Source organism: Micropterus dolomieu, linkage group LG04 (genome assembly GCF_021292245.1).
Source record: "Micropterus dolomieu isolate WLL.071019.BEF.003 ecotype Adirondacks linkage group LG04, ASM2129224v1, whole genome shotgun sequence".
NCBI classification, from domain to species: Eukaryota; Metazoa; Chordata; class Actinopteri; order Centrarchiformes; family Centrarchidae; genus Micropterus; species Micropterus dolomieu.
Window position 1 is genome coordinate 33014286 of NC_060153.1, and position 14234 is coordinate 33028519.

The 14234-nt window shown below is 43.0% G+C and overlaps 1 protein-coding gene across 1 annotated transcript in view; it reads right to left on the minus strand.

Moving 5' to 3' along the window:
* Nucleotides 1–182: 182 nt before the first annotated feature.
* ttbk1a (tau tubulin kinase 1a) overlaps nt 183–14234 on the minus strand; it is a 64445-nt gene continuing 50393 nt past the window's right edge. Inside the window, exons 15-16 of the mRNA XM_046047829.1 lie at nt 1682–3141; nt 183–1565 (exon numbers count right to left, since the gene is read on the minus strand). Coding sequence (XP_045903785.1) covers nt 1163–1565; nt 1682–3141 — 1863 coding nt within the window. The 3' untranslated portion in view covers nt 183–1162. The remainder of the gene's footprint in view (nt 1566–1681; nt 3142–14234) is intronic.

Consider the following 14234-nt stretch of genomic DNA (forward strand, 5'->3'; position numbering starts at 1 on the left):
TCCTTGGGCAAGATACTGAACCTCGAATTGCCCCTGGTGGTGGTTCCGCTGGTGTGTGAATGTTAGCTTCTGTTTGAGCACTTAGGCTCAGTGTGTCAATGGTAAAAGCGATTTGAGTGGTCGCAAAGACTAGAAATGCATTGAGAAAAGAATGACAAGACGCCCGTCCACATGACCAAGACTTTACTTCACAGCTCAGTGCCCAGCGACCCCGTACGAACACACCGTGGGCTCCCAACAACCAGCAGATCTTTGCACTGTCAGCAGAATCCAAGCAGGTATAACTTCCTCTCATGGTTAACCCTGTTTTTCTCATGCGTAAAAAAACAGGCATAGTGCCAACACACTGGAACAGAAGGTTAAAGACTTGAAATTTACATTTTGCTTGGCAAGATAAAAAATAAAGATGTCTTTATGGGAAATGATTCTATTATATACAATTCAGAGCATAAAGAAAATAAAAACACCCAGAAAATAGAATGATTAAAGCATGCCCATTGTCACACCATGAGGAGGAGGCGAGCGGCCGAGCGATTTATTTTGTGTTCACATCCAACTCTCTTTATCTTCTATCCAAGGCCATAATGAGTACAGGATATAATTAGGAATCTACTATCATATTAACATAGTTCGGGCATTCAAACCAGTCCAATCTGATCTTTTCTTCTTGGCCTGTTTATCCCAATAGGACGGGGAGAACTATATCAAATTATTTAAAGGTACAGCTTTTTGTACATGTTGTTTTCCCTCTACAGATTGAATGTATTTGTGATATACTTCACCATGCAGTGTGAACCGAGCGAGGTCCTGTCAATAGAAGAGTTGTATAGCTGTGGACAAGCTGGTAGTGCTGTGTGAGGTGAGAGGCCATGATTCCCAGCTCCAGAAACCAGTCTAATCAGGGATTAACCAGGGAGCGGTAGACGTATTCATAGCACCATGGCGGCAATGCTCCTGTACGACAGTCAGTTAAGATTACTGGAAGCCCATGAAGATAGTTCAGTAAGCTGTCCTTATATAAGAGGTCCGTATACATTAAATTAATTGAAGGTGGTCATTGTAACATTACAGTGTAACATGGAATCAGGTGAGAACCTTTGAGGCGTAGCTTGTCCGAAGACTGATTATACACAAACATGTCTCAGAGATGAGTCTCTTTGTATTATCTAGCGGGTACCGCTTTCTCCCTGGCATTTGGCTTCCCCTTGGCTGCGGCGGCTGGTTTCGGCCTGGTCCTGGCGGGCGTGGTGCCAGAGGACGTCTGGGCGGTGGCTTCCTGCGAGGCGCTGCGCCGCATGGTTGATGTAGTCCTGGGCGGTAGCACGGGGACGGTCGGGGCTCGAACCGAGAGGGGCTGCCTGGATGGACATACTCTCTGAGGGGAGGGGCTGTCAGTCCTGCAGTGGGTGGAGCTAAGGCTGCGTCGGGTTCCAAACAGGACTCGCAGGGGCATTCGAGGGCTGCCGGATGTGGCAGGGGCAGTGGCGGGACGGGGACATGAGGAGGAGGACCTGGGTGAGACAGGTTTGGATTTGCGTTGAGTGCTTAGTCCAATTTTCTGATTCCTGTGGAAAAAAGTGTAAATTGAAGGTGTTATTTCTTTAAATTTTAGCAACATATTTAATCAAACTGCTTCAAAATGAAAACTTGTATACGCTAAAAGGGACAAACTGAATCATACCCGTTTGTGAAGGATGATGCTCCTTTGGTAGTGCTGGAGTCTGGCAAGGAGAGAGGGGAAGGAGCAGCAGCAGCAAGCCCCACTGAAGGCCTCTTTATGGGAGTGACGGGCCTAGGGATCCTGCTCCGGCACTCCTTGGAGCCTTGCTCTTCAGTCGGTTTGAGACGGGAGCTCCTCCTGGACTCGTCCGAGGTATGCGTGTCCTCCTCTGAGCCAGTTGTAGACAGTGTTTCCGAAGCCCTTCGGCGCTCATCGTCCCCAGAGGACAGTGATGACGACGTCCCGGACAGCATCCTCCTCCTCATCCAGCGACCCTGTTGCTTCTGCACCAGCATGCGAGCCAAGTCCAGCTGCCTGGCCCGCTGCTGAAGCCGAGCCCGAGCCGAGAGGGAGGAGGACTGCTCCGAGCCCGAGTCTTCTTCAGAGATCAGTATTGGAATTCGGCTTCGGATTCTGGGCTTTACGGCAGCCGGTTGTTCGGAACTGGTTGTCTGAAGCTTGGCAGCTTCTTCGCTGGGTGATGGCTGTTTCTTATGTTCCAGTGACAAACCTTTGTGTTCAAGAACTGGTGACGTGGCTTCTGGGACAGGCTCCAAAGACTGGACCAGGCCAGTTGACGGACCATTCTCAGTTGTGGTATGTTTGTCAACGGCTGCAGTTTGGTCTGGTACGGACTCTTGTGGTGACTCTTCTGTCACTGGTGCTGGCCCCTGCTCATAGGTGTCCTCCTCTACAGCCAATGCATTCATGATGTCCAAGACTTCCCGGTCACTGTCCTTGGCAGAGTGGCCATTTGAAGACATGACATTGAGGTGTGATGTTTCTGCAATATGGATGAAAGTGCGCTCAACTTTGGTGAAGGGTGGTGATGCAGGAGCGATGGGAGTGGAAGGCCTAAGGTCTGACCTGAGAGCAGGGGACAAGCGGCCGGTCTCAGAGGGTTCAGGCTGGATCCCCTCCCCGACCAGGAGGCGGTCGTTACGGGAAATGAGGGCACATGGTGTGGCCAACTCACCCTCTAGAACATGATCACCACCAGAGGGAGACTTGCGAGTGTCTCCAGGTGAGAAGAGGACGAGGGTTTTGGAAGCGTCCTCCAGGTCAGGGTCTGCATCAGCAGCTGAGGCATGCTCCCTTTGGCCCCTCTGGTCCTCGGCCATGAGTGTTGAGGGCGCGGCGTCCTGGCTACGTTCAGTGCTTTTCTGACTGGCCTCGCTGTTGGACTCACTCTTTGTGACGTCGTCATCCTTTGGCCCTGGAGGTTCTGGGACTTCTTCTTCCGGCGTGGCAAAGCTGCGGCGCTGAGGCAAGGTCCCAGTTAGCATGACGGTAAGGAAGTCGGCCCTCTTGGCCTGGAGCTGAGGAAGGATGTGGAAATGCTCCTTCTCGTCACTCTGGCCCTTTGTCCGATAGTCTGGGGAGGGTGGCGACGGGGTGCTCTGCTCCGTGGGCGACAACACCTGGAAACAATCCAACAACACTCATTATTACAATGGCACGCAAAACAAGACATCATGGATGGAGTTTACTGATGAAGCTTTTTGACACACACAATGCATCAACTCAAGGCCTCACACTCATTAGCAGCTTATAGACTTTCAACAAGTATAATCAATAAAACCATATTAGGAGTGGAATTCATAAATATTAATTCAGGATACAGAATCAAAAACAATTTTTCAGCACACCTGTAACGGACAAACTGTAAAGAAAACAAACCCCTGCTAAAATAAGATGGTAAAACAATGAATTGAATCCATTCATCATCTTCAACCTTGCAGGGTCGGGCTGGATCCAATCCCTGCTGACAAGAGGCGGGGCTGACACATAGACAAACAACCACACACATTCACACTCAAAGAGGTGGTATTCTGCTTTTTCCATCTCCTTTATTGAGTTATATTTCTTTTTTGTGCATGTAACAGGTTTGCAAAGTGAAAAAGCCCAAAGGGAGTTCCCATCTCACAGAAAACTCTGCTCTAAACTCTGAAAACAGCTCGTTTGTAGTCCAGCCGCTTCCCAAAGCTAAATACGCCTCATATAACGCTCGCCAAGCGGCCACTCTGACACGCCCTCAAAAACGCTGGTGGAAAAACAGTGAGCTGCAGCACACACCTCTCCTTTCCCTTCCAAACACTAGCTATCCTAAGTGGCTAGTAGTCCTTAACTAGGAACTGCGCATGTGCAACTCCCAACAAAGATCATTTAGAGACAAGATGTATCACTAAAGCGAAGCCTTCAACACAAAAGAGGAGCTGCAGCAATGTGCAGTATGAAAAAAATATGGTGTTTTTTGAAAATATAACCATGTAAACCTGTTCTGGTACAACCTCTAAATAAGATGATGAACCTGAAAATGAGCAGAATACCACCTCTTTAAGGGCAATTTAGAGTCACCAGTTAACCTATGGTGCTTCGTTTAATCCATATAACTATATAGCACGCTGTTTCGCACGGATATTTATTACTGTCGCACATCGCGCTTCCGCTGTGTGACCGCGACGTGATTATGATGCTGCTGTTTGCAAAGTGGAGGAAGAGAGAGAAAATAGCGAGGGGCGAAGAAGAAAGTGTCCAAAGTCTGGGAAGCAAAAGTACTTCTTAAACGATCTAGAGAAACTTTGAGTACTAAAATCATCGTTAGCTGCAGCCCTACATGGTATTAATATGATATTAGTTAAAAAGTCGGAAGGGACAGCTTTGTTTGGGGGTGAAGGTAGTGAAAGCAGTGTTTCCCATAATTAGCCTATAATTTGGATAATTATCAATGCTGCAACCAAGGTTTTCTACCAACAATGTGTTGTAGCGTGCGACACTTTTCGGACATAATAAACCACACAAACCCGTTGAAACACGTGCTAGCTAGCTACCTAGTTACAGAACAAGTGAACGATGACCCGTTTCTTGCAGTACCAACAACTTTATTTTCAAACCATAGTGAGTTATGACAAAAAAGAAAATAAGTTGTGTGTTGATGTTTTAGAGGAGGCTAACATGTGTAGCACTCTTCAGTGCTTCAGCTAACCTTTCCCACACAAAAAAACCAGCAGGAACTGATGTATTTGCCCCCAAAACCATTTTAATGTCATTTTGGTTGTACACAAGCTTTTCAAGATTGTCTAGATTACATACATTGATATAAAAGGCACAAAAAATGCATTGCAGAGTTTATCCTTAGACAGCACGCAGTCTGATATCAGGTGATTTTCAAGTGTTTCCCTTCATAAATATTTAACATACAGCCTGTACATACATACTAAACCCCGCTAATTATCATGCTATTAGAGATTAACTGCAAACTTAATTACTTTCTACATTTCTGTATATATGTACACAGTTATCATTTGGATTTACAAAAAGTTTAAAATACATGCTTTACCTGTAAATTATACAAGCAGTACTGTACAATCATATAATGCTAGAAAAAAAAAAAAAACGCTTACATGTATTATACTGTACATGTGAAAGACACTCACGGATCATCACACCGAAATAACGCTGTGAGCTCTTCAAACCTCTTTACCTCGACAACAGAAACTCTGCTGTTATTGCAAAAACTTTGAAGGAACATTCAGACAATTTATGAAACACTCTTTGTTATTTTGTCGTCCTCAGAGTCAGATGTGGACTGTGTGGCCAACAGGAAGCAGTGGGGTGAAAGGTTAGCTTAGCTCCATCAACTGAGAAAACAATTCTACTTCCCAACAACTCCAAAGCTATCTGATTTATTTTTCAATAGACAGACAGAAAAAGAAAAAATGACAGACTGAGTGATACCAGCTTCCCTTCTGCGTGCCCTTTAAAGAAAACCATAGAGTCTAGCTTAGCAGAGACAATTAGCATGTTAACAAATACTGGCCCGGCTAAATTAAAGCTAACATTGAAATAAAATCCACCTTCCAACAACCTCAAGTCAGTCTGATTTACATGTTGTGTCTTGTTTATTTAGGTGTGGAAATAGAAATAAATACAAATGACAAATTGCGGTGTTAGCTGCAGTTAGCATTGGAGCTATCTGTTAACCAACAACCGCTGGAGCAGCATCTCCTGAACAACAGTGGGGTTTTTGGTTTGAGCTCTGACCTAAATCTACTAACCCAGCTGACTGCAGGGTGGACTGCGGACTAGCTTGTTAGGATAGGTAAGAGATAAGCTAGCAGTTGGCCCCCCCCCCCCCCCCCACCCCCCCCCCCCCCCCCCCACTCCCAGTCTTTGTGCTAAGCAAGGCTAAACAAGTCCTGGTCCTCTCTCTGTGCTGGACACACGGAGACGAGGGTGATTTCCATCTTCTCTGGGAAAATTACTTCAGGCTTAAAAAGGATTTCTTAAAATATCTGAATGTTCCTTTGAGAATCAACTATTAGTGACACACAATGAGCGGATTAACAAACTGGTGAAAGTGACTTACAGTCTAAACAAAACTAACATGGAGACGAGTGTTCACACAATGCAGTTTTGTTCTCTCTGCAGACACATTTATCTGTATAATATCACCCTGTTATTCCATAAAGATCAGCGCTAACACATCAAATACACAAATAAATGTTTGGGAGGAGCATTATATACTATTTTTTTTTTTTTACATTTATATAATTCTAGTGTTTATCTAGTGATTTATGAGGTATAAATGTTTTGTGGCAGACTCTGAAAAAGGTTTGCGGGACAGTTTCTACTAAATCTGCACTCATCTAGTTTTGGAGGAAAGTCTAAAGGCTTCAAATTAGGGGTGGGGGGTAAAAATCGACACAGCATAGTATCGCGATATTTTCCGTGTCAATATTGTATCGATACACAGACGTCAAGTATCGATCTTTTATTATTATAAATTGTACATGAGAATTTAACTTTTTGGTACCAAAATAATAAAATCAGTTGCTTTTTCAGTCCAGTAGAAAAAGAGTTTTCCTTTGGGGACACAATCTGAAGTTGGAAAAAAGGTAAGAAATTCCAATATATCGCAATATGTTTAATATCGTATAGTGACATAAGTATCGTGATAATATCGTATCGTGGGGCCTCAAACTTTTGACGGCTCAGACAGGTAGCCTAACTTTTAGTCTGACCTATTTACAGTAGTACTGTTAACAAGTTGTAGGTTTAAATCAATTTAAACAAAGACAATCATATATATTTTTTAGTTTGAACAACATGAGTAGCAGCGGTTAGACACGTCACTCCAAACTAGATTAAACTGAATGTGTTCTTACAGCCATTAAGGCCTGGTAGCAAACACCATATTTTGGCATGTTGGCAATATTATCATTTGTTAAAAAACTGTAGGAGTTATTATGATGTAAGCTTTTTCTCTCAGCACCATGTTGAGCAGCAGTCGGACAGAACACATTTTCATTTGTCAGCCTCGCAAGTCTTTAAACTTGCACAACAAATGTAAAGGATTGAAGGAACGTTTCTAAATCCTGGTCTTAAGATTACTGTTTTGGCCATAATTCCTACAGACCACAACGTATGAATGAAATTAAAGAAATGCCTTTTCAGTGGTCGACTGACCTGTAAAACTGCTTTAAGTTCAGTACAAACAAGGATGGAACTCTTCAACTGTCGACTGTTTATGGTGGACAGTTTGAGTAAAAACTTTAAAGTTCCCATTGGTTTTGTTGTTGCGACACTTTACCTCTGCAATGAAGCTGTCGGATCAAATCCTATTATAACTGAGGGGAATTATGTCCAAAACCCAGACGCATCTCATCCAACCAGCTCAAAAGTCCATGATGTTTTAAGAGCATCACGACTTCCTCCACTAACAAACAAAACACTGGAAGTATACGTCACAATAAAAGATGTGATGAAAGATTATGGATTCTGTGACTATCAAGACTGGACTGCTCTGATCCGTGAGCATCCCCTCTACTAGCGGTGGGAATTATTTACAAAAAAAATCACAGACGTTTTTCAGTCAGAGGTGTATATCCACCGTGTTTTTGTTGTAATTACAGTACAGTGCTGTTTTCAGTCATATTACAGTCAGAGGTGTGCGTCGTACAAACAGTAGATCTCATGCAAAGAGTGGTGACAGTCGGTAAACAGTCTTTTGGTACGACGTACCGTCAGTAATGCTGCAGAATAAGCACACTCAAAGCTTTCCACCGCCTGTTTTTAACTGAATGTGGCACTGCATTCACGGTGACACAGGACAAAACATCGACATGTATCAGTGACAATCTTGTACGGCAGGTGAATCATTTTGCAGGCGTGCAAAATAAAGTTAGCAGCTAGTCCACTTCATACATTCTCTAAGTGGCTGTAGTGTAATGCTATGCTAAATATAAAACAGGTAGGACGTCCTGAACTCAGCATGAACACAAACTCAGGCTGGAGCTGAAATGAGCCTCAGCACAAAAAGGGAAATCTCCTGCTTAGGCTGAGCTAATGGTAACGCCTCAAGCTTAATGAAACAGCAAGTGGTGCATATTTAATGTAGCCCTTTAACACATTGAGGAAAGCAAACGTTTGGCTTTCATTGCACAAAATGGCCGCCCTAGCTCATCTCACGTAGTGTGTACTCCGAAACGTTTTTGAACATGTTCAGGAGACACAGCTCTGACTTCGGAGAATGCTGTTGGATTGACATTCAAAGCGACGTACCATGGAGCGCTGCTTTGGTACGACGTCTAATAACTAAACAGGGTTCCACAAGTCGACGCTCCTCCACTGGTTCATTGTTCTTACGGAAAACACCCATAAACTACCTCGAAAATGTTTGTAGGTTTTCTGCAGAAAGCCTCCATCTCTCAGGTCGGAACAAGCACTGATTTCTTCTAGATAAACTGGAGAAATGTATCACGTCAAAATAAAGACGAATCGTTGGCACCTCTTGCTGATGTCTTTTGCTGCAATACGATGAGAGAACACTTACTGTTCTAAACGCACTTTGTTTTGATGGCTGTTTTAATTTTGTTGTAAGACATCTGATTCCGAATGAACTACATGGCGTTCAAAAGTGTGCAGACGCTACGTGGACAGTCAGTGACGGGCGAACCTTTGAAATCTGGACACTGAACAGCTAAACAGAATGTTTGAAGCTACATTTAAACAAGTTTTTTTAGTGGTAACTTTAACAGGAAGGAAGAGAAACACCCAGTGCGGTGAGCTAATCTCACTTCTAAAACAAAACAGACTGCTTCAAGAGTTGACTCATGGGAGTTTGGTGGGGTTTTTTGGTGCAGGGAGGTCACTTCATCTTCTACAGCAGCTTCGTGATCAAACTCTGGATGTCCCTCAAACTATAAATGTCTGACAAACCAGTTTTTCCACCTCGTCCGTCTGTGATACTTCAACCAAACACCGTGAACGTGTGATCAGAGCACTTCTGCACAGCTTGGTCGGTTGATGTAACAGCTGATTTACTCCTGACTGTTGGACACTCCCCCCACCTAATAAACCTCCAAAATACAATTTCTGACAATTTTCTTTTAACATTGTGTCACAGACTCTACCGGGAACTAGCACTTCCAACACGGTGACACAGTAACACAAATATCCAAAGAAGATTAAAGTCAAGGGCAAACTGGCCCGACAGACTTCTTCAGTTCTGACTGACTGGCAGGGAAACTCAACATCAGTGGGGTCGTTTGCCAGGATTGTCGATACCGCTGGTTCGTTAGTGTTCCTGGTTGAGTCGTTAGGACTACCGGTGGCCAAGACTGAACGACCATCGTTGGTATCTTCACCTGAGGCCAATAGGTTACGTTTGTTGAGTTTCCTGGGAAGTGATGAAAGGACAGCATTGTAAGTGGGGGATAAGTGGTGGCGTAGACCCCCTCCTCTGTTCAATGACGGCTTCTCAACCCTGGTGTAGATGCTTCCTTGACACCTCTTTCAAACCATCCATCTTCTCTGTCTAAAATGTGCACCTGGTGGTCCTCAAACGAGTGTCCTCTGTCCTTCAGATGTAAGTAGACTGCAGAGTCTTGACCTGAGGAGTTGGCCTTTCTGTGTTGAGCCATGCGTTTGTGTAGTTAAATAGCTGAGTTTTTCTACCAGTCAGTCAGAACTGAAGAAGTCCCTTGTTTGAGGGACGAAACGTCTTCCAGTCTCTTCAACCAAGTCCAGTTGCCCTTGATTTTAACCTTCTTTGGATAACTCTGACCTGGATGACTGAGAATCTTCACAGGTAACACGAATACTTTCACTAAAACCAACAAAGAACACGTCCAACGGACGGCTCGTCTCCCGCTAATCAACACAACACTGAAACAGACATTTACTTTGCTTACGACGCAACGTTACCGACTGTAACGTTATTCTGTCTCATTGCTTGTGAAATGGAGAATATGGCGCACTGCGCTGTGAAATAAGAAAGTCCTCGCTTTGCTTATTTTTATTTCATCCCATTAATTACTTTTCATTCATATTGTTTTTTAAATCTTCCATGAGGTGGATTTTCTTCCTTCCAGGCAGAAATTCATCACAGATATATTTTATATCATGTTTTTCTGGCATTTCAAAACTCTTCCTTGGTGGTGAGTTCAAGGACGCTTCAAGTCTCTGCAAGTTAATGAACTGAAACCAATAACTGCCTGGAAGAAAGAAATCTAAAAATCTAATCGTAGACCACCAGGAAGTCTCTTTTTTATTGTTCATCCCACATCTCATTTATTGCATCTGTGTTTTGCATCCATATAGTGAGACCCTCGGCCCTGCCTGATCCCCCTCTCCGGTTCACTCAGTGATAAAGTGCAACAGTGATGTCCAGCGGTCAGAAAATAGGGATGGAAGAGGAAGCACAATGTAAAAAAGACGGCGATCCAAACACATGATGTCAGGAACCAGGAAAACCTCACCAGAGAGAGCTGCAGAACAGATTTCGATACACAACGAAGCTCAGAGTCTCGCTGTCACGCTCACTGAACTTTACACAACAGACAAAACTCGATGTGCACAGACGACCGAAAGAGCAGAAGATGATCCTTAAGTCACCTTTCCACCTCTTCAATGGGTCAGAGGCCGATAACAAATGCAGTAACCAAGGACCGAACTCGACCCAACACGGCAGCCTAACTCTACGATCCGATGGACGGAACATAAACAAATTCTCCTGATTGCGTTTTCAGCTGACAATTGTGAATGAAAACAGGATCGACCTCGTCCTCTGGAAGACCCGATTCAACTCAAACACACCAGCACGTGTGACGATGAGACTTTATTTCTCCACGAAAACCTTCTGAAGCTTTGACCGGCTGTGCTTTCTGAAAGTGTTCTGAGCTCGTTAGCTTGAGATTATGACTTCTAATCATCTGATTATCTTTAAAGTGTCTCTAACAGTAACACAGTGTGTCGGCCGCCTTCTGTCTTCAAGTTGAGACGAAGACGCTCTTATGAAATGGACATGGACAGAACAGGAAGTACAGAAAACCTGTTGTCAGGAGTCCTGATCAATACTAAGCTTTAAATATCTACAGAGAACCTGTTCATTAAATCCTGATCTCAGGACAAGAACCTTAAACAAGGCTCAGAGTCTGCAGCCATGCTAGCAGCTCTGTGAGGATGTAGTTGGTTGGCTGCTGTAAGCTAAATGCTAACATTAGCATCATGCTCACAGTGACAATGCTAACATGCTGATGGTTAACAGGTATATTCTGTATGTTCTCCATCGTAGCATGTTAGCATGCTAACTAGCAGTAAACACAAAGCACAGCTTCCACACATTCAACCCCGTCTCACTCCCAAGTCGTCACACATGGACGCATGGTCAAGACCCGTTGGCGTCAGTTTATAACACACCGGGGGAAGCCATGTAGCGTCATTTTTGAATAATAAAATGGACTTTCAACCAAGAGACCGTTGTTCATTTCCCATGTGAAACAACAGCTCAACATTTAATGATCAAGTAATGTAAGTTGTGTAAGTGACGCTACTTAACTTAAGAAAGTTAACTGATGTACGTAATCTTTTGATCTTTTCCTAAACCTAACCAAATTGTGACATTTCACGTTAACAACCGCCGTTTCAAAATTGTGATGTTTCGCAACGTTAACAAGTACTTTCATTTTGAAAGTCTAACCAGACGTTGAGTGTTTAATTTTGCTAACTTGACCGTGGAGCCCTAAATGTTGAAAATCGACACTTAAAGGGTACCCAGGGCGTTAAAAAATTACACCAAGGGGTCTTGACCAAGCGTACATATGTGGCGAGTTTGGAATGAAAATGTGTTGAGACATTCACTGAGTCCAGTAGATGTTCGACGCCACTTTGTGAAACACTTTGTGTTAGGATGAAAATGAAGTCAAAATCTCCAGATAGAATAAAATGGAAGCACCACAGCTGCTCAAACTCCACAAGCAACAATCACACGACAAACTGACAGGAGGACCAGAACTATTCTATTCTGTACTTAAACAGCTCGACCCCTCCTACACGCTTAAAGCTCCGCCTCCATTTTCAGTACCCCGACCAATCACACAAAGCTTAGTTAAAAAAAGTGTCACACTGACTGCAAAGACGCAGCTCTGTGTGCGGACTGTTACTGGCCTCTAACGCTTCTTCTAACAGAAAAATAAACAAAAACTTAAACAGGAATCAGAAATTTGCAAATTGCTACATTCAACAAAATAAAAAGTCAGAAGTCGTCACACAAGTTTCTGTTTTGTTTTTTTGTGATTTACAAGTTTGTTAATTCATTTTGCAAAAATACGTCTTTCTTGTGTTCATTTGTTTGGGGTGAATGTTGGGTTGTCTACAGCGTCAATTTGTTTTCTTTCTACTCATTTTTAATATGTTTTTTTAATATTTATATAAAATGAATATTGCGATGTACTTTAATTTGTTTGTTTGTTGTGTCACGTTTTGGAGTTGTGATTGTATTTAGTAAAATGTTATCATTGTGTTTTCACTCTTGCTAATCCATTATTTTTTTTAACCATTGCTGTTTTTTTTGGGGAGGTGTGTGTGTGTGTGTGTGTGTGTGTGAAATTTTGCACTTCAGGGCCACCATACTTTCTACCCAAAGACCCAACACAGTAACAGTTTTTGTCATTAAAAGGCTGTGATTAGAGATCAAAGTGATTGATCGGTTATCACACTATCAGAAAAACCTTTCCGCAGAGAAAACTCACACTTCTCTCTTCATACACAACATTTAATGATGAAGCTGGAATCAGACCGAGACGTTTGGATCACTGGGGGTTTTGTGTTGGCGCTGTATTGCTCGGTGGGCGGGATGATCGGAGGGGAAACGCCGACTCCAAAGTCTCCGCGCATAAACGTGACCGCCGGCTCGACCTGCATTCCCCGTTTATCCTTCATTTTTTCAACAGGAAAAGCAGAAAAAAATAAATAAATGCACAAATACTGTAACAGTCTGTTAGCAGCCCCGCTCTGTTTCTTCTTCACAGGAACACGAAAGGAAATATTCAGTTTCACATTATCTCCTGCAGTTCGCCAGGTCTGTGGCGTGTGCAACTTAAGGTCTGCAGAGAGGCTTTGAGAGTTTATTGCAGTGGAAAATATTTCCTGTCGTCAGCACTTTTCACCTCTTCTTCAGTTCCTCTGCTTGAAAAAGTAGTTGATAGAGCTACGTGTGTGTGTGTGTGTTTACCAGCGCAGCCAGTAATATGGCTTGTTGTGTTTAATAACATGTGTGGATATTATCTGGCTCTCAGTGTGCTGCGTTCATGTGTGTTTGTATATGCAGAGCCTGAAGTAAACTAGCCACCAGGGGGCCCCAAACCAGCAAATTACAAATATGAAATCAACCGTTTCTTTACTTTTTTTGTGTCTTTGTTATATAGAGAGCCTAAAAGGTATGTATGCTAGTCAACAGCGAGAGGCAGCTTATTTTTTTTATCCTGTTTGAACTGAGCCCTGAATCACACACACGATGTTTGTCAATTTAAAAGATAATTTTGTCCGTCAAGAAAGTCTCAGTTTGTCGTAAAACAGTAAAGTTACATGTCGTTTTGTGTGAAAACAGTTCAGTGAACTACATCTCGCACAATATACGTCACCAACATGTTGGTGCGGTGATGCTAGCTTACGTTTGGTTGCTGCTAGCTATGTTCCACGCAGAAATATATCTCACCTGATTAATCCGATGACTCTCGTCCTTTTATCATCCTGTCATGTAAGCTCTTTGACGTTAGCTTCAGTAACGTTAGCTTCGGTCATTGAGAGAAAAAGTTACGACGTCACATACACGACTTTTGGGTTTGTGGTCTTTGTCATTATGTATTTTCAGTCTTATACTTCAACAGTTTTACGAGAAACCGTGACTTTCTTGACTTCAAAATGTATATTTTATAGCACAATTCAAACGGGATCAATAAATTTGTTGTCTCTCGCCGTTGACTACCGTACGTAAGGTGGTCCACCGGAAGGGGAGGGACTTAGGCTCTCTAGTGGACTCCTTGAAAACACAAGTTGTTGTTATGTTTGGAACGAAAAGACAATTAAATGACTTAAGGAGATTTAGGGGAACTTTTAAAAAAAGTTTTCCTTTGGACTCTTGACTGTATTTAACCGTTAAACTACAGTCAACCGTTTTGATTGTTTTTAACCGTTGTTTGATTTTATTGAGGATGAATCAAATAAATTTACA